General features: G+C 46.1%; 1 protein-coding gene across 1 annotated transcript in view; it reads left to right on the top strand.

Moving 5' to 3' along the window:
* Positions 1–27906, top strand: part of LOC129839874 (syntaxin-8-like) — a 45730-nt gene that overhangs the window by 14022 nt on the left and 3802 nt on the right. The window contains exon 7 of the mRNA XM_055907573.1: positions 23068–23169. Within this exon, the coding sequence (XP_055763548.1) occupies positions 23068–23169 (102 nt within the window). The remainder of the gene's footprint in view (positions 1–23067; positions 23170–27906) is intronic.

Below are 27906 nucleotides of genomic sequence, written 5' to 3'. Positions count from 1 at the left end.
ACCCCTCTCTCTACCTCCTCTCTCTCCACTCTCCACTCCTTCTCTCTCTCCCCTCTGTGTGAGTTATGGCCGAGATGTCATGGTCCCAGAAGAGGTGTGGGACAGGTGGAAAAATAGGATATATCACACAGCGTGGTGAGCAGGGGAGGCCAGGGAAGGACTTCAAACAGCCAGGCATACTGATTGTTGTTGTCCTGGGAGTTCCCATGCTTGATTTAGGGGCCGAACAGTCCGCATAGGGCCCCACAGGCCTTGCGGGTGCTGGGGGAGAGGATGCCGTGTCTGCAGGCTTAGGAAACTGGTGGGTGACTTGAATCCACACCAAATCAAGCATGCCACCCTGAAGACATCATACCACCCAGGTTCTGATGGGCATACTGTATTTGATGGTACAATTAAGAATGTGCTGGTGTTTTTAAAAAGGTCTTTAAGCTATAGGGCTATATACACAAATGCATGATGGAATGCGGGCCTGCAGGCACGCACACACTCAGGGAACACACTCACAGCACACACACACACACACACACACACACACACACACACACACACACACACACACACACACACACACACACACACACACACACACACACACACACACACACACAACCAACCTCATCTACCTAACAGAACAGTTAATGCTTTATATGCCCTTATATGAGACACAGAGGTTCGATTTAATGTTTTCTGCATACTTCGTGAGAATAAGCGTTTGGAATGTTTTTCTTGCCGAGTTGTACTTAAATTACCCGTATTAATGCTTCGTACAGTTTTGTAGGTGCTGCATTTCTTACTTGTATTAAATGACAAAATCGACAACGTTAAAAGTAACAGGATAGCATAATGCTTTTGGAGAGGCAGAGAAAATGTTTTTCATTTAAAAAGCCTAGACTGACAGTTCGAGTTTTCCCTTTCTCCGTCTTTTTAGGGGTTCTGTTTTTCTTCTGATCTCAGTCCTGTTGCAGTGTTTCCCTGTAAATAGATTAAGCTCTGTGCCCGGAGCTAGCCTCTGACCTGAGTGCAGTGGAGGTTGCAGTCGGCTCCTTTTTGGGAAAGAGCTTGAAGCTAGGGTCATCTGTGAAGGTGACCTGTTATGAGTGTAAGAAATGAACCCGAGGCCCTCGGTTTCTCTTCCAGCCCTGTCTTAAAAAATCATAATGAATCTACAATGAATGGTGAGGAAGAGTTGAGCAAAGTAGTAACAAATTTAATCCCCAAGCTTTGCAGGTGTGAACTGTGAACACAAGAAATACTTTTCCCCATATGCACATTTTGAGAGTAGATATTTTTTTTCTTCAATACCTATAAAATGAAAAGTAAATCTTAAGTTTTTGGGTGTGAAGATTATTTATGATGTGTATCATCACCAGGCGTATTCATATTTCCGACATGATGTGGCTGAAATCAACCATATTTTTATTTCCAAATTCAATGTGGCAGAAAATGTCCCTGTGCGTCTCACTAAATGTTCTATATCAACGAAATGAAGGTTTTTGCTGCTAGAATCAACATTGTTTGACTTTATTGGTGTTGATATTTCTCTGATTCGGGTCTGGAACAATGACATCAGCCCGTGTCACAGTGGTCTGTGATTATGAGTGACGGGCAGTCTTGTAAAAGTGGGTCTTTTCGAGGGGCTGAGGAGGGGTTCCAGCTTTAGAGACTAGTTTTCCACAATACACCCTCACTTTGGTTGGAATAACCAGGGATAGGAGGGTGTGTGGTTAAGCGAATGTGATTACAAACACACACACACGCACACACACGCACACACACACACACACACACACACACACACACACACACACACACACACACACACACACACACACACACACACACACACACACACACACACACACACACACACACACACACACACTTTATTCCAAGGTTTGTCTCCCTTCCCTATTACAAGCCTCATTAAAAATCCAACATAGTTGACATGGACTGATCAAATGGATGGATGAGTTCATTTATTTTCCACACACTGTTTGATGCTATTTGATCAACAACGTTTCCCGCTAAACCGAGCCCCTTCAAATTCCCCACACACAAACCTTTCAGAGGAATCAGCCACTGCTGTTTGTTCCATTTTCTTTCCTTTCTCTTTCCTCCACCTCTTCTCCACTTTAATAAATAGACTGCGGTCCCGCGACGACTCCGCCAAATGTGCTGCTCGCCGCTTGCACATCAAATATCCCAGCCGTGACCTCTGCGTGCACTCCTGCGTGGCTTTTTTTCTTCTGTTTTGCTAATAACACTCTGAGTGGATTTCACCATCGCTAGGCAACACGGTGTCCATGTCTTTCTGTTAGACGACTATATTTTCGTACAGAAGTGAGCTCATTCGGAACAGAGAGAGAGGAACAAAACTTCATTTAGATTAAGATCTGCCGGTGGAAGGTGACGGAAAGATCCAGAAGGAAGCGCGCTTTGAACAGCTAATAATACATCTGACCTAAACATCCAGGATAGTTCTGTCTGACACTTCCTAAGATTGTTAGATGTGTATCCATTTCTGTATGAGTAAGTGATCATAATAGGAGTCTATTGTCAGTGTTGACGATGGGCCTATGGGCTAGCCTGGTCCCAGATCTGTTTGTGCGGTATAGCCAACTCTTATGGTTGTTTGGCAAATGTTTGGCATGACAATGACCATACCGTATATAGGACCTGGCAAGATGGCACACAGATCTGCGACCAGGCTATCTCTAGGCCTCAATAGTTAGCAACAACTACCACCCTCTCTCTTTGTAAAGGACTCTTTATGCTGGGGGGGGGGGGGAGAGATATGATTCTATGATATAGCATTAGTCTGTTAGTTCCCACTAATAATTACGTCATTGATTCACTGCTGCGTCATCAGAGTCACGGCCGGGGAACTCTCGTGAGGTCCAAATAAATATTGGAACCCGGGAAGATTCTGGACCGTTTGTTAGAACTGCTGGAGGACCAGTGAACTCGCCAGTGTGGTGGTCAACCCCGGCTGTGGAGAACAGAGCTCTTGGTCACACTCTTCAGAGAAACAGTCCCGCGAACAAATAAACGTACGCTAATGGCGGCGGAGCCGGGTTTCCGGGGCGAAGTCGACGATTGATTTAACGCCCGTCCTCTTTGCTCCAGCTGCGAGCCAAGGGTAGGGTGGTAAGGTAACACCGTAGTAGGGCGTGGGGATGAAGAAGGAGGGGTGGGTTGGTGTTTGTGTCACGAAAATGGTTGTCGCCGTCATGCAGGAAGACACGCCCAACTCTTGTCTGGTGTCACTGAGCTTTGAGTAGCAGTTACAGAGGGTGGAAATGACCAACTGACTTGGTGGTTGGAGTTTGGCACGACTCAGCCCCACATAGTTGGAAAGAGTGAGGATTCTTAATGTACTAGAAATAAGAAAATACACCATGCATACCTTCAATCCTAACACCTTAAAACAAGTATGTTGGTGGTTCATGGACAGTTCTAAGGTTCAGGTTCAGTGTTATGGTGCTTTTGAACGCTGAACGTGTCAAGTGCTACTGCTGGCTGCCATGTTGTACCCTCTCTCATTGAAGAATAGCCTAATTTTCCTTGAGTCACACTACTGTTATTTTCCACACATTTCTCTCTTCACTGAAGGTGTTCTGTGGAAGCCCTCCTTTCTGTAACAGTCTCAGAGCATGTACATATTTAGTCACTTCCTCTGAGTCGGGTGTTTATAGGTCAGAGTAGGGACACTGATCTAAGGTCAGTTTAACATTTTCTTTCCTTATGATAAAGGTTAGGATTTGGGGAAGGTAAGCTGACCCTAGATCAGTACCTAGGGTCTGCCTCAGCTTTTATAACCGGGTTCATGCCCACTTGGTGACTGTGACTCTCTAAACATCTGACTCAGATGGAAAATATTTTCTGAAAGGCCTGGGAACTTGCCAGAGGTTTGTGGACAGAACTCTGGGCGAGAAGGTGGTGGGCTGCACAGGTCTTTCCACATGCAGTCATTTTAATAGCATTTGGGGAAAAGGACATTTGAAATGACCTATTCTAAATGTCTCACAGCAGTTGCGCTTCTCTCCTGCTTCTTTCTCGTAGAGATCATCTGACGAATGTGATCAAGTTGTAATTGAGCAAGATCTGGGAACAACCAATCCAGCGGGAGAAGCTGGTTAAACTCACATCATTATCCAGGATAATGTCTACGTTATCTGGGAATGTCTTACTGTGCAGACTTGCGCTGCTGTAGGAATGTGAATTCACTGCCCACCCCATTCATAATGACACTGCTCTGTGATCGAGTGACAGAAAATAGCCAAGGCGGGAAAATGCTAGACGGGCCTCCTGTTGGACAAATCCTGACCTGGACACGATCGATCATATGCCATCTCCTTGTCCCGTGCGATGGTAGTTGCATCCGTCTCTGTCTGGGGCACAGTGTCACTACGGCAGAGTGGAAGGGGACAAAGTAACAATGAGGCGGTGAAGGGGATTCAGTGAAGGGGATTCAGGCAAGGGCAAGCGATCGCGACAGCATGGTGATGAATGATCTTCTGTTTGCGACCGCTAGCAAATTAGTATGTGGGAACTCAAAGGGTTTCTGGAGAAGCTTCATCATTCAACCGTCGACTTAAGTTTTCCCGGGTGAGATTGATTCACTCTTTTCACTTGTTCGCACAGCTTCGTCTTCTTTGACATTCCATTTGCTGGCCTTGCATGTGCCATGTCCCTGATTCTGCAAATGGTCTCACTATTTTCCCTTCCCAATGGCTTCTTGTTTGAGGTTCCATTTGCTTGTCTTGCACTGTCTCACAAATGGCTGGTGAGGCGTTTGGTCGGTGTCTCCGATCTTTTTTTCTTTTCTTCCAGAGGGGGTTTGTGACAAAGATGAGGTGGTCAGGATGGGATCACAAAGACAGTCCAGCTGGAGGAGAGAGGAGAGAAGAGAGAGCTATGCGGCTAACTTCCATTCATGTATTGAAGAGAACAATTCAACGCAACAGTCAGGATTGATTAAGTCATGTCCTTTTCATGGAAGTCCAAGCTTTGGAACTGGAACTTTTTCAGGTTGTGTAGTAGTACCTTAGCTTGGTCCCAGATCTGTTTGTGCCGTCTTGCCAACTCCCGTGGTCATTGGCGTGACCGCACATGACAGCACAGACAGATCTGGGACCAGGCCTGTGTAGTACTACCTCAGCCATCGAGTGTTTTAAAGAGATGTTATCCCAATGCATGGACTCCTCTGCCAACGGTGGTTTGTGAAGAAAAGCCACATACCTAAACGAGTGTCTAATGTTTCTTTACGTGGCTGAACTGGAGAAGTGCCAAGAGGCTGATTTCTCCAGTCACACATTCAACAGTATTATATAGCGACACTGGAGAAAAATGGGTCATACCTGGCGTCGGTCGGGGCTTTCCCATGTGTTATACACGTTGGAATAGTTTGTGTTTTGGGTGACACAGTAATTGCCGTTCCTCTCATCTCAGGCACTTCCCATGATTCATATGCAGTTTGGGCTCTGAAACAGCAGACCAAGAATACACAGACTATCTGTGTGTAGATCTGTATTGTGGTCGAGGCTAAACAACGTGTTTTCCCTGTGCAAATGGCAGTCTACTGTTAACCATTTAAATACTGTCGCAGCTCAGAGACCTCGGTGAGAGAGAATTCTCTGATTTATTGTATTTAAAATTTTTATTTTTATAGATGCCATAAAGCATGTAGGAGGTTTTCCCGCCGTCGGTCCAGGCCGCTGTCTTGCTCGGTGGATCTTGGCTTTGATTAGTTTCTGTACATCTGGAATGAATGTGGCGCTCCGCTCGTGACAGTCGTTAGCAACACACTCACACACACACACACACACACACACACACACACACACACACACACACACACACACACACACACACACACACACTAGCAGCAGAAATGAGGCCCACATTAAAAGGCAACTGGCAGGAATTCCCAGACGCCGGAAAAGAGGAGTGATCTATGGGTGTGCAAACTATGTGACGGAGAGGGCGAAGCACGACCCGGAGAGGGACATTTTACACCTCTTCACACATTCTTTGTCATGTTAGGACAACTGTACGGACAGTAAATATAATTATTTAGGAAAGTCCATTCTTTTTTTCCAACCCAGTCTTTTTTTCTCTCTCTCTTTTGCACCAATAATGTCAGTACACCGAGGGCAGTGTAAATGTATGTCGGAGGTTCTGGCACATTCACAAACATGCGCGATAGAGGCATATGTGTATAAAGAAGTATAATTAACAATAATTTGCTGCGGAATATGAACGAGATGACAGATTAAAAGATAGCTGTTTTCAAAACACACTGAAGAATGGGAATGCATTGCAATGCGGTTAACCCTAATTTAAATTTAATGATCATTTACCCTATTAACACAATTAGCTCAATTAGAATGTGGCCTTGGTTAGCTTCACCACCAGAGAGTGAACAGCTTTGAAAGAAGAGGCAGGCTGAAAAGCTCTTGTTCGTGTATTTCTTTCTTTCTTTTCCCATTTTTGTTGATCGTCTGTTCTCATTGGCTAAGGGATTTCCAGTGCTATAGAGCCCTATGGATCGAATGACCCTGAGTCTGCTTTTAAAGGGAGCGGCAAAGCCTTTCCAAGGCTATTTGTGCTTGGAATAGCTGGATAAAAAACTCAACCCAAGACAATTCAACCCTACGTGTATCGCCCGTTAAGCACAGCATTTGCAATAACACATCCACAGCATCCTCGAATAAACAATTACTAGTTCCAACTTTCCTCCTGACGCTTTTGTCAGCAATTGAAAAGACTGATAGCTGACAACTGTCCTCACTGTGGGGATGTTATTGGTCTTAAAGGAGTGTGTTTGATGATCGTCTTTGAATGATTTACAGGGGATGTGAAGATTAGCTGGCTGCCTCTCCGTCTCATACTCCAGTATAAAGAGTTAGTCATCGAGTTACTCATCAACCAGTGGCATCCGACCACCCGTCACTACTTTGGCGTGGGTGAAAGTGGAGACTGAGGAAGAAGCTCTCTGGTCCAACACGTTGGTCTGACGCACACACGCAGGCGGGCGCACTCAACACACACACACACACTTTTTCTCTCTGATGGAGACAACTCACCACCCCACAGCAGCAGCAGCCCAGGGCAGGGCGTCAGAGACCGAGGTGTCGCCCGGCTCCAGCTCATCTGCACCACGTCTGTTTCTCAGCCGGGCCCAGCGGGGCCCCAGATCATCTCCAGATGTCCCCTAGCTCAGAGCCCTGTCCTGGGCTCAGAGAGTCAGTGGGAGAGGCTCCTCGGTCCTCCACTCACAACAACCACATCCAGATTGCCTGGCAGTGACACGCTCATTCGCAAACTATCAATTGTCTATTTTATCCCTTGGAAAACCACAAACTAATAAGCAGTAAAAATAAGCAGTAATAAGCAGTAAAAACTCCATGTAAGTGAAGTAAACTATGATTTCACCAGCAGGCTCACCCCCCTCTTAACTAGTTGGTTGTTTTAGAATGAGACAATGCTTGGAAACAAACGTTTGGTTCAAGTCGTTCTCATTACCGTGTCTTTGAGTAATCTGCCTCTTTTTAATGTGTCTTAGATGACATTAAATGGTCTTAGCTGGCGTTAAGGTTTTAAAATGGCTGCTTGTTAGACTGCGCAACACACTCCAGTATTGTACATTTGTCTTGTTCCTTTCCAAACATCAATCAGATGGTTGAGTCCTGTTGCCTGTTAAGGTCAAGGAGGAACTTCAATCAAACTCTAAATGTTCTTACACTGAGATGAAACAATCTTTTGTCACTTCTCCTTCACTTAAAGCTTGCATTTTCACAGTTTTGTGTGTTTGCCATAGTGTGGGTTGGACTGAATTCCAGCATCGATCGACCTCCCTGTGTTTGAGCCAGAACTTCTCTTCAGGTGCCTTGACAGCACCGACCTCACTAGCCCTCCTCAGAAGCTAAGGGGTTAACTCTATGCTTACCGTACCTTCGTTCACATACCCGTGTCACTGCTATTACTTTTCAAGGAGCATTACCTCACCACAGTGGTATGTGTTCGATTTCACGCCAAACTGGCCTTAACGTCTTAATATCGCTCTGTAATATCCCCCAGGAGGGCTTCAGCGCAGATTGCCGCATGGGGAAAGGAAAGTGCATTTGCCATGTGGTGAGGTTGCAATTTCAGCTGGCACTTTCCCTTTTGGTGGAGGGCAAAGGATTCCCTGCAATTGAATGTTACTTTGGCCCTGGCTCGGCTCTCGCTTGGCTCAGCCGGGCCTCGTTGGCTAACGTGAGTGACAGCGAGAACAAATATCCCGCTCTGTTTACTTAATCGCTAACCACTCCGGTTTGGAACCCGCAGGGATCTCGGTGGAGTAAATGTATTTAAAGTACCGCCTCTTCTTTGCCACTCGTCTGGAGGTAAAGTGGGTCACCCCCATATAACGATTGGAAGGGCTTAGACTTACCCACCACCTCAGTCCAGCAGGTGGTTCCCATTTCGGCAGGGCTAAAGAGCAGAGACCTTCATCTACTCTCCCTTTTAATAGAGAGAATATTCACCGCTGTTACTTTTTAACATGCCACACATATGGAATATACGGGGCATGTGTTCTCACTCAGGTTGTGATTAGTGAATAGGACAGGTTCGTATGAGTGTGACAGGGTGGCTGAGGGGAGGCACAAGCTACCCGTGGAGGGTTGGGGTTGGGTAAATGTTACACAGTAAAATCGAACTCGGTGTTAAGCATGGGCTTAGAAATACACTGTGCAATGGCATTGAAGCAAGGCAGCCTAGAGACGGGTCATTTTCCTATGATTTCATCCATGGAGAGAAAGAGTGGGTGTGAGAGAGATGGGGGGGTGCTTTGGAAGAAGCAGCCAGTTGAACCACACAGCAGGGACTCATTAGAAGTCATTCATCACAGCTGATGCAGAGAAACGGGGAGATGGAGCTAGGAAAGGAGAGGGAGGCTTCATGTTTGAATTAGGTAATGCTTCATTAGTGTCTCAAGTCTTTGGTGAGCTTTTGAAGGGCGTCCTTCCATAAGTGAAAATGTGGAGGATGTGATGGTGGGGGGGGGACTCCAGACGCCAGGCTTGTTCACAGTCTCTCGGTGATGGGAATGCATGCCTCTTTAGGCTGTTGAAAATGCGCCGCACACATGTTTTACAGTGGAATTGGTGGTGATGTTGGAATTGTTTATTCATCTGTAAAGACACCTTACTACGCGCATTTTAAATGGAATTTGTCTAATTGTCAATAAAAGTCAGGGGAGTGTCATTGCCAAGTTTTAGCCTACTTATTACGTTAGATTTTAAGTTGGTCCTATCGTACATTTTGGGGGGCAAGTGTGATTTGCTTCCATGAAGTAATGTATGTATTAGATATTTCATGAAATTAAATCCATCTCATATTGCCGTACTGTAATCCTGGAACATTGTAGTCGTGTGAGTCCCGTCATCTGTTCCAGTCCTTTGCCACAAGTGTCTGACATCACCTGTGAAGACTACTCATCTGAGTTAACGCCATCGTATGACCAATGGCTATCGTGTAACCCTCAAGTCTTCGCAGAGACTCGCAACCAATCACAATCAAAGACTTAAAGAGCAGTTCAAAGGCTTTAATCATATGATTATTTGAAACCGCGGCGGATGAGTATCGCCTATCCGACATTGTTTCCAAGATAAGGCTTTTGAAATGCTTCAAAAGAGGAAATCCAGTTTCTGTCCCCTCTATTTGATCTATTGTCCTATGTGTGAAATCCACAAGATAAACACATGGAGTGGAGGGTTTGATAAAAGTCATCTTCATGGCTCCCTCCATGTAATAGTACGGTGAGCTTCAAAAGCAGTTTGGCCTCACAAATGAGCTCTTTTTAGCGTCGTTTTGTTAAACGTTGAGGTTCGCTCTCTGTGTTGTGTCTCTCAGATCGCCTACGCTCGGATGAACAACCAGGTCCTTTTGATCTAGGCTAGCGTCTTATTTTTCTCATCTGTAATGGTTTTGGCTTAATACTGTTGCCATTTGATTCTCGGTCGCTGCTGTTCCGTTTTCCAACCAGGCTGTGTAAAAATATATTTTTATGGAGGCCTGCGTCATGAGAAAAAGGCCGAATTCCCACAATGTAAACAGGAATAATACACTGAGTGTACAAAACATTAGGAACACCTGCTCTTTCCATGAAAGACTGACCAGGTGAATCCAGGTGAAAGCTATGATCCCTTATTGATGTCACTTGTTAAATCCACTTCAATCAGTGTAGATGAAGGGGAGGAGACAGGTTAAAGAAGGATTTTTAAGCCTTGAGACAATTGAGACATGGACTGTGTATGTGTGCCATTCAGAGGGTGAATGGGCAAGACAAAAGATTTAAGTGCCTTTGAACAGGGTATGGTAGTAGGTGCCAGGCGCACCGTTTGTGTCAAGAACTGCAACGCTGCTGGGTGTGTATCAAGAATGGTCCACCACGCAAAGGTCATCCAGCCAACTTGACACAACTGTGGGAAGCATTGGAGTCAACATGGGCCAGCGTCCCTGTGGAAGGGCTTTCGACACCTTGTAGAGTCCATGCCACGACGAACTGAGGCTGTTCTGAGGGCAAAATGCGGTGCGACTCAATATTAGGAAGGTGTTCCTAATGTTTTATACACTCAGTGGATATTGTGCCAGGATCCACGACAGCAAAGTGTTTGTTTTAAAAGACACAGAGTGAAATGTTGTGGAAGAGCAAAGGAGACCTACTGTGTTACTGTACCTACCTGTCTGTGTTACTGTACCTACCTGTCTGTGTTACTCTACCTACCTGTCTGTGTTACTCTACCTACCTGTCTGTGTTACTGTACCTACCTGTCTGTGTTACTGTACCTACCTGTCTGTGTTACTCTACCTACCTGTCTGTGTTACTCTACCTACCTGTCTGTGTTACTCTACCTACCTGTCTGTGTTACTCTACCTACCTGTCTGTGTTACTGTACCTACCTGTCTGTGTTACTGTACCTACCTGTCTGTGTTACTGTACCTACCTGTCTGTGTTACTGTACCTACCTGTCTGTGTTACTCTACCTACCTGTCTGTGTTACTCTACCTACCTGTCTGTGTTACTGTACCTACCTGTCTGTGTTACTCTACCTACCTGTCTGTGTTACTCTACCTACCTGTCTGTGTTACTGTACCTACCTGTCTGTGTTACTCTACCTACCTGTCTGTGTTACTCTACCTACCTGTCTGTGTTACTGTACCTACCTGTCTGTGTTACTCTACCTACCTGTCTGTGTTACTGTACCTACCTGTCTGTGTTACTGTACCTACCTGTCTGTGTTACTGTACCTACCTGTCTGTGTTACTGTACCTACCTGTCTGTGTTACTCTACCTACCTGTCTGTGTTACTCTACCTACCTGTCTGTGTTACTGTACCTACCTGTCTGTGTTACTCTACCTACCTGTCTGTGTTACTCTACCTACCTGTCTGTGTTACTGTACCTACCTGTCTGTGTTACTCTACCTACCTGTCTGTGTTACTCTACCTACCTGTCTGTGTTACTGTACCTACCTGTCTGTGTTACTCTACCTACCTGTCTGTGTTACTGTACCTACCTGTCTGTGTTACTCTACCTACCTGTCTGTGTTACTGTACCTACCTGTCTGTGTTACTGTACCTACCTGTCTGTGTTACTGTACCTACCTGTCTGTGTTACTGTACCTACCTGTCTGTGTTACTCTACCTACCTGTCTGTGTTACTGTACCTACCTGTCTGTGTTACTCTACCTACCTGTCTGTGTTACTCTACCTACCTGTCTGTGTTACTCTACCTACCTGTCTGTGTTCTGTTGTCAGGGTGAAGTAGAGTAGACACAAGGTGAATGATCTAGAATAGTCTTCCTAGGGGGTTCGTGCACTGAGTGGCGTGTGGATGGGAGCTGATACCGGCTGGAGGACAGAGTCCAGACCGATACAGATCTCGACATCACAGGGCATGCCGGTGTTTCATCTTACCGCTCCCTCCCTATGGCAGCTTCTGTTTCTATGGCTCTCTGCCAGCCAAGGCCATATATGAAGGAACATCAGCCTTGTACATGCTACCTTTTTGACCTTTCAGTCACAACATAACCATATGGTTATCTATACAGAGGTGTCTTGAACACAACGACAAGATCATGAGGAGGACACTGACTGTCTGGTCAGTGTGCTGGTTGGCTGCTGCCCTGTGCGGTACAATGCGCTGTAATTCGGCTACCTCGCCACCGGTGGGCAGTAGAGGAGACGACAGCTGAGACTGTTCTGATGATGAAATGGGAGGTTTTGCCTGGGACTGGGTTGTGGATTTGAGGGGAGGTTTTGGGAGGAGGGAAAGTCGTAAAATATCAATTAAGGTTTGTTAATTTGTTTTGTACCTCAGAGGAGGTTTCCCTGGCTGTAAGCGATCACCACCTACTCATGTTCCTCATCAGCGGTGAGGGCTTTCTGTAATTATACAGCATCTGCACTCGCAGCTGTGGAGACGATTGCGGCATAATATTCCCCTAAAACCCTCTTCTTTTCACTTAGTTTTCCGATGTACGTTATGTGATGGCATTTAGATAGGTTGCGCTTGTGTATGTTCAATACATGATCGTGTGTGTGTGTGCGCCTGTCTGTATATCACAACAGTGTGTGCGCGAGCGTGTGCGTGAATCCGTTTGCGCGTGTGCACGCTTGCAGCATGTTTTGGTGGTGAAATACCTTCTTTGGTGTCCAGAAGCTACATTGGGGGGTGGGGTGGGGGGGGGGGGGGGGGTATTTTTCCTGTATGGATGTTTTTTCAGGAACACTGTGCCTAAACATTTATTCTGGCGTGAGCTACAACAGCACATAGCCCTGCCACGGCCCAAGTTTGTGGGTTTTAAACATTTTAATAGAGGGACTTTTACCACAATAGTATCCCCACCTCTCTCTCTCTCTGTCTCTCTCTCTCTCTCTCTCTCTGTCTCTCTCTCTCTCTCTCTCTCTCTCTCTCTGTCTCTCTCTCTCTCTCTCTCTGTCTCTCTCTCTCTGTCTCTCTCTCTGTCTGTCTCTCTGTCTGTCTGTCTCCCTCACACACTCACTCTCTCTCTCTCTCTCTCTCTCTCTCTCTCTCGCTCTCTCTCTCTCTCTCTCTCTCTAACCCACAGTTTATAATGGTATCATAAATTAAAGTAACATAGTTATAAATAAAAACCGCTCCAGGGAAACTTTCAGAAGGGAAAATAACATGTTGTGTATGTTTGAACGTGACTTAATTATTTCACCTACTTGCTGTTATTTTAGTCTTTCTATGAAGTGTTATGGAATTTTTACAAGCCAATGATATCACCCCTATCAGAGGTGTTACGGAGTTCTTCTGATCCAATCAAAACTTTGAACCCAGTTCACAGCAAAGATCAGCAGCAGATTTCAGATGCACTGTGGTAACTTACTGGAACTTGGAGCCCTGTGACATGTAAGGAACCATTCTAAAGGGCAGTCATGCTAAAGGCAACCCAGCATGCAAAACAACGCTGGATTCTGGTTGTAAACTGGTTACAGTGACGTCTTTTCAACCAGATTGGCCCGCTTGGAAGTACATCCTGTTGGCCTTACCCCTTTGCCCCCTACTTTCTAACTCAGCTCGTAGATGTCACTGACTTAAGTCTCTCTTCTCGTGAGTCAGTCTCAGATTTGTCAAATTATCGTGATACTTTTTTAATACTCAGTACCAAAACTGTCTCTGGTTACACATTCCTGTACTCTGAGTGGCTAAACAACAGCTGGCGGTGGAATCAGTTTTCCATAATAAAATGTCCCCATCATAGTTTCCTGTTTGAGACATATCTTTCCTTCTTCTTCTCCACTGTCAACGGACAGTGAGGGACTTGGCGTTATTATGGATGGTGAATCTTCACTCTGGACCCAGACAAGGGTACTGGCAGAATGTGTGTGTGTGTTAAACGGGTCCTGGCTGCACATCAAAGTCCCGCTATAACTCTTAGCAGTCATTCAGACACACTCCGTGTACTGCTGGGAAGCTCAGCTCCACAGGGGTGCAGTATAACTTAGTCCAGATTTGTTTTGTTGGTGAGAAACAGAGTCTCTGCGGGTGGTGTTTACACAGCACACTCACATTGACAATACCTACAGGGTGTTTTTACAGTACTGCTGTGCCAGGCCAGCGAGACGATGCTAGATCCTGGAAACGACCTAATGCTCACTGTGCCCTCTGAAATCGGTCCGGAGATTGTGTTCCCTGTTGTACTGTTCCTCTTTTCCCTAATAACGATAACAGCACGGCCGTTTAGCCGGCACTTGTATGCAAAACGATGTACAGAACTGTCAACCAATTCTTAGTTGATGTGGCCCTTGCGGAAACCCACAACCCTGGTGTTGCTACCACCAGACTCTCAACTGAGCCAGTGGAGAAACAAGTGAAATGTTAACCCATTTCAATGTGGTAAGGAAGTGTGGTTTGTGGGTCCATGCCCATGATGGTTCCCATGCCCTGAGTCCCGTGCTTCTGGGCCGTTCTTCTGCCGGCACCCTCATGCTCATCACACTCTCATTGTTCAGTGGCACCTGGCCATGATGGGGAGCTGCTGGATGAATGGCAACCCTCTGAAGCAATATCCTGAATGGCTGTGGCCTGGTGGGTATGAAAGACCTAGGTTTGGTTCTGAGAACCTGGCAACGGACCAGTGTTACCACGTTCCGCGGTGTGCCTGACCTGCGCTTTGGGTTGCTGCTCTTTCAAAGAGGCATCATTTTCATTTTTTTGTCCCCTGAGATGATTTCCCAGAACATCGACGTTCGGCACCAGAGGGTTGACGTTTACCTGAAGAAATTCTCAATGCATTTACACTCTCGAAATGGTTTGGATTTGCACATTCCACTGGAGAGCAAGTTATTTGAAGCATTCACCCCCCCAGAGAACCCCAGCAGAATAAAATGATCGTACAACATGACAGACATAGTCTTTCCAAGTGGTCATAAACACCTCACCTTTTCCTTCTACAATGTGGTTAAACCAAGCAGTCTTATTTACTGCTCTGAGCTGGACTCCCTAATCCAGTGGTTCTCAAACCTCTCCTCGGCGACCCCCTAGCCGTTCCGTGTATTTCATCTATTCCCAGAACTAGAAGACCTGATTCAACTTGTTGACTATTCATCAAGCTTTTGACTAAGTGAGTCAGGTGAGCTAATTCAGGGCTACAGCAAAATTGTGAAACGTCTGAGGGACCCTGAGGAGAGGTTTGAGAACCACTGCTGTAATTCACCCGACTTCCTGTTTCGCCAACACCAGTCGGACCCAAATCGACTGTATTCCGTCAAAGCAAGGGCACAGCGACGGGATAGGACTGCACTCGTCAAAGGGAAAGGCTCAGTGGGGGTGGATGTCTATGGCATCTTTTTCAAGTGCATTCTTTCTAGTGGAGGTTCCACCTTCAACAGAGTCATCCGTCAACCTGACCTCCATTTTGGGTGTCCGCGTGACGACTGACGGCGTATATTTTGGGTAAATAGGGGTAAATGGTACGGGACCCCGTCGTGCTCGGTGGAGGGCTGTGGATGCATGGAGGCGGGGGCAATTCCAACCCTGTGGTGAGACTAATCTATGCACATGTGCTGAGGCACTTCAGAAGACCAGATGCTGGGAGGAAACGCATGGAGATGCTTCAGCTCCAAAAAGCTCCTGGCGAGTGTGTTATTGCTTACAGACGATGACTGACACACACAGGAGGAAGAGACACACACTCACACACATCTTCGACCTCATGGCAAAGCTATTTTATGGTGGCCTAAGGTGCCATTTGTAGAGGCCTATCGATCCCCTCTCGTAAGCAGTCCATTCTACACCTACTATTCAGCTTCAAAGAGCCTTAGAGGCTTTACAAACCTTGTATAAATCAGATTCATTGGACAAGCAACGCTAACAGGCCAAATGTAGTGTTTATTGTTTATTATTGTTGATTTTGTTATTTTTGTTGTCACATTTTTTTCGTCATGAATCAATATGTCTTGAGGCATGTTGTTGGTTCTGGATCCACTTCAGAAATCAAGGCATTAACTTCCCATCAGCAAGTACTCTTGTAAACCTCAACAGACACGCCATTATGAACAAATAAGCTCTTTTTTTTTTTTACTAGCTGCGCTAGATGGTTGCTAGGAGAAGAAAGTGCCTTTGTTTATTTCTTCTACTTCCCACATGTCAGACTGGCCAAAACACATTTTCTGCACTGTTTCTTTACCCAAGTCCTTCTTATTGAGACTGAAATGGCTCGTTTTAGTTCGTTTTTTTCTCTCCACATTATTGGACCCAGCTCAGCGTTGCTCTCTCCGGGTTTCGCTGTCAGTTTATAAAGTCAGAAAGCTCAGAGCTGTGAGTGCAGCCTTTACTAATCCTCACTCAGCAGCCACTCGGACGCGTTTGTTTACAATGCGCATCGAGGCGGGGGGAAAAGTCTAAGAAGAAAAAGAGGACGAAAACTTTGACGGAAAGGCGCAAATTCTTGTAAATAATGTAATTGCCCGGGCACTACAATATATCATCCAAGCGGAGTGCTGCGTACACGATGTGTGCCAAGTGAAGTTCCAGTAACGACAGAGTGTGGTGTTTTGCTTGGCAACCAGGGACCTCCTCTCTACATTGGGGCCAATTGGTAACAGTTGTGGTGGGTAACTAGCTACAGGGGCCCAGGATTCAGAGTGTAAAGTGGAGCTCTCTGCCTGTCATATCCTCAGGAGAAATCACTCGGGTAAGTGCAACGAAATGAGTGTCTGTCGGTTTGTGTTTGAAAAACAAGCAGCTCGCTCTCTCTCTCTCTCTTTCTCTCTGTGCCCAGGCCATCGGATTGGGAAGGCATCCTACAATAGCACACACAGTTAATACAGCGTGTCCTGGAGCCAGTGGGGTGTCACTGTTTCGAATGGTGCCCCAAAGCCGCAAAAGCAAATCCAGTACAAATGCGTCAGCAACTTGGGTGTTTGGAGGGATATGAAGGAGGTTGGGGAGGGAGTAAGTCCCCTCTCATTCAAAGAGCGACATTGCCCTTTGTTTTGTGTAGGGCTGATGTTAGTTATCTAAGCCCTGTTGTAATAGCCTAGAGAGAGACAGACAGAGACACACACACACACTTGGGGCCTAAGACTGCTGCTTAGCCTCTTCTACAGACTCTGCCATGACAGCTCCTGTTGGTGATACTAGATGCCTATTGGCCTATGGCCCAACACCACATCCTGTCGGGGATGAGACTGGGAAATCCCTCCCAGGACGCTGCATTGACAGACCCCAGTACCTGAACCATTGCTTCACTCAGTTGCACTTCCTGCCCCTTGACGAACTCCACTCCATCTCGTAACTGGCGCCAAAGCCCCGGCTTTGCTCCTTTGGTCCCGAATGGCCTCCTTACTTATGTTACTACCGGACCATAAGTATTGCTCTGCTTACAGTTGTGTAATAAAGTTGGATCTTGGATCTGGATGAGCAAGAACCGGTAATGTTGGACCTTGAGGTCATATCCTCCAATCCTCCAATGTTTGTTTGCAGGCGTGAGACATGATTTGAGACGGCAGACAAGGAAATGGAGAATGACGTGAGTCTTCTGCTCTGTGTCGTCTGAGAGGAAAATCTCATTGTCAGAGCCAGTGATAGGACACAGAGGGAGAACATTGTCCATGATAAACACTATTCCTCACTATTCCTCAAAGGGATTTCTGCTTCTTTGGTCTCCCAAAACAATCGGCCGTCCAATACTAAAACTAAGGCGCTCATCCTAGAACTCACTGTTCCCTATGTGCAGAGGAGAGGAAGTCTCTCAGTCTCTCCATCCAGATGACCATCCAACAGGGATGGGCATGAACCTGTTAACTATTGTGTCTTGAGACAGGAAGCTGGCATTGGATCTAAAGGCAATCAGGAACATTGTTTAGAGGAGCAGTGTAATTGTCTTGGATGGGAAATGATGGGACTCTGAGAGGGCGCAGTGTAGTCGGCCGCAGAGGACAAAGTCAAGATGTGGGTGACGTCATCGCAGAACAACATCTGTGTCGGAGTCTTTCGGCGGTGTCATGTTTCCTCAGAAGAATGTGACCGTCGTCCTACGGTGCACCAGTGTGGTTGGGGAATTGCTGTGTCAAATGACGTCACTCGTGGGAATGCCTACACCTTTCCTTCTCGGCAACCTGTACTGTACACAGGACAAAGACAGAGAAGACTAGGAAGATAATGCAACCTAAAAACAAACTCATGCGAGGGTGCTTTCCCTTCTGTGCATAGAGTTGAGAGAGAAAGAGCTACAGAAAGAGAGGAAAGCAAGGTGACAATGGCGTGTACCCTTCTGGAAGAGATAGGATTGCGGTGTTTATTTTGCTGTTTGGGAAGGAAAGTCTCTTCTTTTTTTTTCTTTCCAGAGCTGTGAACTTGGCCTGTCAGTTGACGCATCCGTGTAATCTCAACAGCACTCCTGTCTCTGTCTTTTGGCTGCCAAACAACCAGCCACCCACCCGGTCTTTCCCACAAGCGACTGCGCCTGGAGTTTTTAATTGTGTTTCTAGCTAAACAAATGAGGTGACAATGGAAACAGTTGGTATCCATTAAGAACTTGCTAATTGCCCCCTACATTTTCTTGGGGAATGTTGGAGCAAGGACATAAATATCTTTGCGTAGATTAATTAAGAAAAGTGTAGTTAGTTTCTTGAGTGTATATTATGACGCTGATAGATTCATGTCTCTTTCTACAGGGAAGGAAGAACATCGAAGTTGTCTTAATTGTGAATTCAACTTGTTTGTTTTTACCAATGTACTCTTCCTCTGACTTGCAATCACTTGTCCCTTCATTAAAAAAGATGGAATATTGAGGGCTCGTTGCCCATTTATCTGCATTTTTTAAAGTCTTTGCTTGGAGTTTTTTTAGATTGCTGTTTTAGATTGGGCTTTCACATTGGTTTGTGTCTGTGGGGATGTGTGGGGGGAAATCCATTTATTAAACTTGTTGATGTGCTGTGCACTGAATAGTAAACTAGACACAAACAGCTGTGTCGCGCCAACTTTTTCCTCATTTAAGTTAAGAAGCTTCTGTGTGAGAATGTGTGACTGTGTGTTTTCTGCCTCTGCGGTGTTACTCCTGAATTCTCAAAGTGAGATACTGTCTAAGCAGACTCTTAGCAATAATGCCTCGCCTTGACCGTGGGCTGTATTCTAAAGAGAGCCTCATCACTGACATCGACAAAAGGCTCCGTTTGACCAGCAGACCTGATTGCAGACCTCCGCATCGTTCTAAAGAACGATGGCTTCCTCTACTTACCAATGTGAAGGGAGGGGTGTGGGGTTGCAAGCCGTCACTTAAAGTACACCGGAAACTGCAAGCAGGGCGAATGATATCACTATGTGAGTATGAGCCTATGACTCTGTGCTCTCTCCCACACTGTGGGTTTGGAGGTTTATCCAGTGTAATAGCATTTAAAATAAACAACCCTCGTTTTGGAACAGGCCCTGCATTGTGGTGTGGCTGATAGGCCCGGTCCGAGCCAGGGAGAGCAGCTGTCATGTGTCGGAGCAACGTGCTACATTAGGAAATTGGGAATTATATCTCTGGAGCGCGGCATGCGAAGAGGGAAAGCGAGTTGGTTCGTTTTTTGTGTATTTTGCTTTTTTGTGTACATATCCCAAGGGGTAGCTGTTCGAACTTGTAAGACCGACTCTTGGTGTCTTTCTCTCTTTTTCGCCGCTCATAAATTGTTGCCTCATGGGATGAGGTGGATGTCCCAGGAGATGTTTTACACATGGCCCTCTCACATCTCTCCGTCACCCCTTTTTTTCTCGCCTCCGCACTTTGCCCCTTTAAAACTGACGCTGCCTGACCCGCCTCACCCAAATTATCCCCAACTGAATTATCTGACTTGGGCCGAAAGCAGGTTCCCTTGTCAACCACTGATGACTCCACTTACCGGAGCATGTTTTCTCACTGGCAAAAGGGACGTCTCGAAACTAGGAAAGACAACTTATCTAGAGATAAGAATAGTCTGATTATGACCTTGAGAACACACTCGTGGGAATTTCATAGTTTAGCCTAGTTGATGTTACACAGGGCGGATGCAAATTTTATTGGAGTAATTTTGTAACTTGCTAGAAAACCCTCTCTTAGCCATGTATGTCTGTCTCAGACGTCAGAAAACAGGTAGTTTCCTGGAAATAAGAAAGCAGCTTGTTTGAGTTGGCAGCCAAAGGAGGCCTGTAGGTGAAAGACTTGCTTTCCTTTCCTGAAAAAACTCCAACTTGCCAAAATGGGTAATATTTGAACAGAGTTTCTGTCCTTTCAGTTGGTCTTTTTCTCCTCAGCCTCAGTTTGTTTAAAAAAGTCCACAACACGTCACTGTTCGTGCCCCTAGAATTTTTTATTCTGTCAAAGGTTTGCTGGAGACTGGAGAGGACCTATCATCGAGGCTTGAATTGAACAAACGACGAGCCAGTGCCACACAGCTCGATCTACAGACGTACCCCCAAACGCTAAAGCCGAAATGGATAATTTAGATTCTGTTTAGCAATAAATAATTTAATGTAGAACTCGAGCAATGAGCCATGCTGTTTTGACACTTTTTTTCGCTCATATTTCTTCAGATATTTCTTCATGTTTGTGTTTCATTGTTGAGTAATTGCTTTACTCCGCCTATGAGTTGAATACCAAGTACAGCAGTGGAAACATTTTCAAACGCTCTCGCCGCTGAAACATTTTCAAACGCTCTCGCCGCTTAAACATTTTCAAACGCTCTCGCCGCTTAAACATTTTCAAACGCTCTCGCCGCTTAAACATTTTCAAACGCTCTCGCCGCTTAAACATTTTCAAACGCTCTCGCCGCTGAAACATTTTCAAACGCTCTCGCCGCTTAAACATTTTCAAATGCTCTCGCCGCTGAAACATTTTCAAACGCTCTCGCCGCTGAAACATTTTCAAATGCTCTCGCCGCTGAAACATTTTCAAATGCTCTCGCCGCTGAAACATTTTCAAATACTCTCGCCGCTGAAACATTTTCAAATGCTCTCGCCGCTGAAACATTTTCAAAGGCTCTCGCCGCTGAAACACAGTTTACTCAATGTCATACAAAAACAGGCTCTTGCAACGAGTGAAGAGATTTAATATGTAAATGATCACTGCATTTCCTAGGGAGCAAAACTGGTTGACATTTTTTAAATGACCAGTTTTACATTCATTATGACGTCATGTCAACCACTTTTGCCTGCTGGGATTTTGCTGAGCTGTAGTGTTGGATGGCAGTGACCTAAGTCATGGTCTCGGGTGGTCTCCAGCAGTTGTGGACTACTGTGGCTGTCGTGTCACCACAGCAACTCATCGTTATGAATCACAGGCCTCCAGCTGGACAGCCTTCAAGACAGGAAGTCCTACTGTATTGCAGCAGCGCCCGGCCAGCGTCTGTTCCACGAGCAGCCATTAAATCACAGTAGAGTCACTGATTAAAGCCAGCATTGATTCAGGAAGTACTGAACGAATTTGAAAGGGAGAAGAGTGCTTTCACACATTCCCCCCCACCCCATCACTCTTGTCTTTTGTCTCAAGGGCTGTTTGAGGCTGCCGACAGCCCCTATATAGGCTCTGTTTCCTTCCAAGTCCGTAGCGTTTCTATAAAGGGTGATTTTATTAGCGGGTGCCGAGAGCACAGGACTGTTGGAGGTCTCTTAAATCTGAAAAGAATAATATTTTTTAAAATTCATCAAATCAAAGTTTATTTGTCACGTGCGCCGAATACAACAGGTGTAGACCTTACAATGAAATGCTTACTTGCTTACTAAGCAATAGTGCAAAAAAGGTATTAGGTGAACAATAGGTAAGTAAAGAAATAAAAACAACAGTGAAAAATAACAGCAGCGAGGCTATATAAAGTAGCGAGACTACATACAGACACCGGTTAGTTGGGCTGATTGAGGTAGTATGTACATGAATGTATAGTTAAAGTGACTATGCATATATGATAAACAGAGAGTAGCAGCAGCGTAAAAGAGGGGTTGGGGGGGGGGCACACAATGCAGATAGTCCGGGTAGCCATTTGATTACCTGTTCAGGAGTCTTATGGCTTGGGGGTAAAAACTGTTGAGAAGCCTTTTTGTCCTAGACTTGGCACTCCGGTACCGCTTGCCATGCGGTAGTAGAGAGAACAGTCTATGACTGGGGTGGGTGGGGTCTTTGACAATTTTTAGGGCCTTCCTCTGACACCGCCTGGTGTAGAGGTCCTGGATGGCAGGAAGCTTAGCCCCGGTGATGTACTGGGCCGTACGCACTACCCTCTGTAGTGCCTTGCGGTCAGAGGCCGAGCAATTGCCGTACCAGGCAGTGATGCAACCAGTCGGGATGCTCTCGATGTTGCAGCTGTAGAACCTTTTGACAATCTCCGGACCCATGCCAAAAAAATTTTGTTTCCCGAGGGAGAGTAGGCTTTGTCGTGCCCTCTTCACGACTGTCTTGGTGTGTGTTTGGACCATTCTAGTTTGTTGTTGATGTGGACACCAAGGAACTTGAAGCTCTCAACCTGCTCCACTACAGCCCTGACGATGAGAAGGGGGGCGTGCTCGGCGAGAAGGGGGGCGTCTCCTTAGTCTTGGTTATGTTGAGGGATAGGTTGTTATTCTGGCACCACCCGGCCAGGTCTCTGACCTCCTCCCTATAGGCTGTCTTGTCGTTGTCGGTGATCAGGCCTACCACTGTTGTGTCGTCTGCAAACTTAATGATGGTGTTGGAGTCGTGCCTAGCCATGCAGTCGTGGGTGAACAGGGAGTATAGGAGGGGACTGAGCACGCACCCCTGAGGGGCCCCCGTTTTGAGGATCAGCGTGGCAGATGTGTTGCTACCTACCCTCACCACCTGGGAGCGGCCCGTCAGGAAGTCCAGGATCAAGTTGCAGAGGGAGGTGTTTAGTCCCAGGATACTTAGCTTAGTGATGAGCTTTGAGGGCACTATGGTGTTGAACGCTGAGCTGTAGTCAATGAATAGCATTCTCACATAGGTGTTCCTTTTGTGATCTTTGAGGTGTACTTTAAATGATATTGAACTGAAGCATCGTTCCAACTAACTTTGCCACTTCTCTCTTTCCCTCTTAGAAATCATCGATGACCTCACCCACCTGGTGGACAAGACGGATGACCGGATCCGCAACGAGACACGAAGGGTTAAGCTGGTGGAGACCAAGTCGGCTTCCTGCGGTGAGCCCATCTTCCTTCTCATTTGATCATTTGATCTGCTCCTAACCCAACTGTAATAAGTCTGTCTCTCATCCAGATTTACAAGCATCGGTCCCATCTCCTTTTTCTCTTTCTGCAGCTCTCAGTACAGTTCAGTGTGCTGTGAATGGCCTAGTAAAGGAAGCATAGACCTTCAGTAATGGGAAAGCCAGACCCAAACTCTAAATGCACTCAGTTATGTGTTATATTGCGTCCCGGTCCTATAATCTTTACTCTCCAGGTAAGTCATTCATGATGGTTAAAGATCGTGTTAAAGAGCTCCTATCAGAACCCTCTAAAGCTGGGCTCTCCCAGAGTAGCTCCATCCATCGTTGTCCATTCAGCAATATCATTGCTGTGCCCACCGGAAGCAGACTCAATGCTGCTTAATTGACCATAAACAACGACATTGATGGCACCGAAACACCACACAATGGGGTGCAGATTGTCTCTGTCACATCTACTACTCTCTGCTATAGAAAACAGTCCCACACAGCTCCCCCTATCCAATCGCCAGTCCCTTACTCTCTGAAAGGGGCTTCCAAGAGCCAGGCTGTAGTACAGACTCTGTAGTAAGTCAAAAAGCCTTTCTTGGTACCACTTTCAAAGGACTCCCAGGAGCCAGTCTGTAGTGTAGTAAGTCAGCACCACCCTCTCTTGGTACCAGTCTTTGATGGAGTTCAGTGGTTTACAGAGCTAAAGAGGAGCTGTGATGCTGTGTCAATGGGGCCCTCCCTCACCATTACACCCCCCCCAACCCCCCCCCCCCCCCAAACCCCTTTAATTTGTTTAACTCGCCGCTTTGGTCTTTAGCCTTTACAAAGCCCGGCTTTCCGCTCTCAATGGCCACCCTGCTTCTTTCTCTCTGCTGGGAAAAATATATGCCAGAGAGGGGAGGTAGCTAGGCTAGCTACCGTACAGCGAGAACGGGAATGTGCGACAAAGCTTGTTGGCGTAGTCAAGCTATGTTTGCCTTGTAAACGCCAGTCTGCGTCACCTTGGAGATGGTCGCATTGTTGCACCAGGAGCCCCCACTAACAGGCGAACAGTGGCGCGGGGATACAACAGTAAGATCTGGGGATGAAGGATCAGCTAATATAACAGTTGATGCCATTTCTGTCCAGTCACCATGACACCCAGGGAAGGTTTGTTTGAAAATGTCAGAAATAGAGTCACTGGGCACATTGTGCTAACCCAGGAGTCTCTCTCTCTCTGTCTCTCTGTCTTTTATATCTGTCTGTGTTCTCTCTCATTGTTGTCTTCTTCTCTCCCTATCCATTCTCTTTTCTAGAGTGCCAATGCTTAACAATTCTGTGTAGTGGGGGGTCCCCCCCCCCCCCACCCGCTCCATTCCTCCTTTTTCCATCCTCTCTTCTCCTGGTTTGTTTGACACTTGTCTTGGTCTCGTGCAAAGAAATAATTGAAACTAGAACACGCCACACATCTTTTGGAGGGTTTCTCCTCTTGTTCTTGGGTGCGTGTTGATAATTCCTGAGCCTGGGCTTTATTTGTTTTTGGAACCCAGCTCGTCCAAAGCCCAGGCTTGAGTGTTATGTCTTCCTTCAGTTCTCCAATAGGTGGGAAAAACTGGCTTTGACAAGGAGACGGGCATACTTGACATACTTTCTCTCATAAGAGAAGAAAGATCCCAGATTATGCACACTGGGGGGCAGAATCCTGACTTAAAGATGTGTGTTGAGCTTGAGGATTTAACATAAGATGTTGCTGCTGTTAGGATTTGAGCTGTTAGGAGCTGCAGCATTTAGATGCATTACCTGCAGCAGATTCACATCTTCTTATACGTGTACTGATGGAACCTGAGGCTTTTGTTTGCAGTTGTGTCAATCTTTAATCAACCTCTTAGACCTTCTGCCAGAGATAAAACAAGGATAGAGAGATGAGTGACTGAGGACGCTGTGGAAAATCCTACCTTTGTGTTTAGTTGGCAAGCTGAAGGCTGGACGAGCACGGGCTGAACATGGTTAGGGGTCATCTCTCCGCTGAAGGGAGGAAGGACCCACATAGCATAACATACCGCCATGGATCCATCCTACAACGACGGGTGCATGACTGGATCTCAGGGCAGGCTTGTGAAACATCCTGGATCTTGTTGAAACATAGAGAGTCGAGACACAAGCACATTACAAGTCCTCCAGTCATCAGTCTCACGGTGCTGAGGTTTATTGGGGAAGAGCCACAATCAGACCACAACAGTCTTGGATTTCATCAGGATATATGGGTGACAAGATAAACGTTAAAGCTAACTTGGGGTTAGCCTTTTTAAGCAGTGTTTAAGCTTCGAGCAAAATGAGAAAGTTAAGGCTGCCCAATAGAAAGTTTCAATAAAGTAAAGCCTACTTTTCACAGTCACTTCCCTTTCCTGGGAAATGGGTAGTGAACAGGTTTTGTGGGGGGTAGGTGGCATTAGAAAGGCAGATTACCCCTTAGCACCAAAGGGCCCTAGGAGGGTGGTGTGAGTTTCCCAGGGCTTAAGTGTCTCATCAGGCAACGTGGGGGCAGACCTCTCTCCAATGGACTAATCCCATGGGCCTGCGGGGGCTGGAGGGAAACCCCACACCCACGTACATACTCAGAGTCGAATCCCGCAGGTGGCTTGCATCTCAAGTAGGCCTGAAATGTTAGGGCTTTCGATGGGTTGTCATTGAGGGTAGGTAAAGGGTGCATGTAACTTCATTTCACTGAATCCCATCAAGCCTGTTAAGTAAACCTTGAATACTTTTGAGGGCTAATTTTGATGTCATTTTACCAACGCTGATATGATCATGTTTACCAGTCTCCCATGCCCTAGCATTCATTCCAGTGTTGGCCCGAAAACAAATACTGAAGCAAACCATTAAAATCTATGGTTGTACTAAAAAAAACTGAAACAAAAAATCCAAGGTTGTTGTACGTATGACGGTGTTGAACCCATGACCTAGAGGAGTAACAGGTCCCGACGCGTATGGTTTGTCACGTTTACAAACGCTTACCTCACCTTTACCACTTGTTTTTGGCTGGCAAGAGTGGAACATTGGATGGCTGTAAAACAATAGATCTGAAACAGCAGTCGCTTTACAGCTTCTTTTTCAAACTCCATAAACATCCAACAGGTTTGATCAGCCCCTATGAAATGTGTTATTCCTTTGCGAAAGCTTTTCATTTGACTGTATATCACTTCAATATGATGTTCGCCAATGTGTTCCGAAGCGATATATTCATATTACAATGGAATTGCTGGAAGACAGGCAAAGGGCAAGAACAAAGGAGGTGTGTGTGCGCAGAGACAGAAATACAACCTCCATCCGCCTCCCCTTTCTCCACCAATTAGGATTTGTCTCACTGGTATGTCAGAAATGCTAAAAAGGGTGTACCCCAATCCTTCTTACTCTGCTCATCTCTAAACATCTTGGGGGGGGGGGGGGGGGTCCCTTTGACTGCACTGCAGACACCCTGGCCTCAATGACAAAGCCTGGTCTCATCTATTTGGCCTGCAAATGGGATTGTTGTCATTGCTTCATCGAGACTAGGTCAGGAGTAACTTATTTAGTTACTTAGCGGGACGAGGACAGTCCCAGAGAGAAGGGGAGGGAGTGTTAGTTGGGTGTCTGGGGGCTGAGGTGACTGGGTGGTAGGGAACATATCGAAGAAGACGATGACTTTATTATCCAACGATGTACATGAACGTCTTAGCGTAATTTGACTTTAGAATGTTTATTTGCCCACGCCATCCGTCAAGTCGAGAGTTGACAGTCTACTATCCTGTTTTAATATCCTTCACACTGAAGCGTAGTTAATTGTCTGGAGTGTGTGTGTATATTTCTCTAAGTGTGAGGTGTTTAAAAAGCCATCATGAGGGCTGTTGGGAGGAATGTTCCCACTTGACATTTACATTGTTGCGACTCTGCTCACATGTGTAAGTTATGAAGTGGGGAGGTCCTGTCTCGACCAATGATCATTCTGAGAGGTCGGAGACTAGCATGCTAGGCTTCAGACAGAGCTGTTTGATTGAAAGTTTGAAATAAAAATCATACATAGGAGAAGAAGGGGAAATAGGACTAATTGGTTACATGTAGAGTATGGTGCCAATAAGTTGTGTCTGCATCTCCTTCACTCAACTTAGAGAGAGAGAGAGAGATTTCCCTCAGAGGGATCTTTCCCTCAGTTTACTGTATTCAATGAAGAAATCCTAAAAGTAGGAGAAAGTGTCGCAACCGACCAAGCTAACGAGGCATCCAGACCTTTGGACTCGCTGCTGCCACATCCAAGCTTCCTAGCCAAGTCCTATGTCTCATAAGAACACCTGATCTAGGATCAGGTTTGCCTTTTAGAACAAAATGAACAAGATTCCACGGGGACGCGGGCGGGAGGACGGGGGGGCTGATCCTAGATTAGGAGTTCTACTCTGACTACGACGCAGGCAATTAGTTCAGCTTGGGTTCATCTCCCCCTATCTCTCCCTGTGGACCAGACTGCAATTACGCTGCAGAGTAGAATGCACGACGAGAAAGCCAAAGTATGAAAGAAATGTAAACCAAAAGTGGAAAGTCCGGGAGGGAAAATACCACCTCGCATGCGAAACAACCATGGACAACTTGAGTCAGCCAGAGACTGTCGACAGCCATCAAGCCATCAGATTCTCTAGGATGCAGTTGTTTGAAATCTTCACCCGATGGTGATGCCACTCAAGGAGAAACACTAGAGAGAGAGCGAGAGGAAAAT

Source organism: Salvelinus fontinalis, chromosome 40, assembly GCF_029448725.1.
Source record: "Salvelinus fontinalis isolate EN_2023a chromosome 40, ASM2944872v1, whole genome shotgun sequence".
Lineage (NCBI taxonomy): Eukaryota > Metazoa > Chordata > Actinopteri > Salmoniformes > Salmonidae > Salvelinus > Salvelinus fontinalis.
The sequence above is the reverse complement of the archived record's forward strand: the minus strand, read 5'-3'. Positions and strand labels throughout refer to the sequence as shown.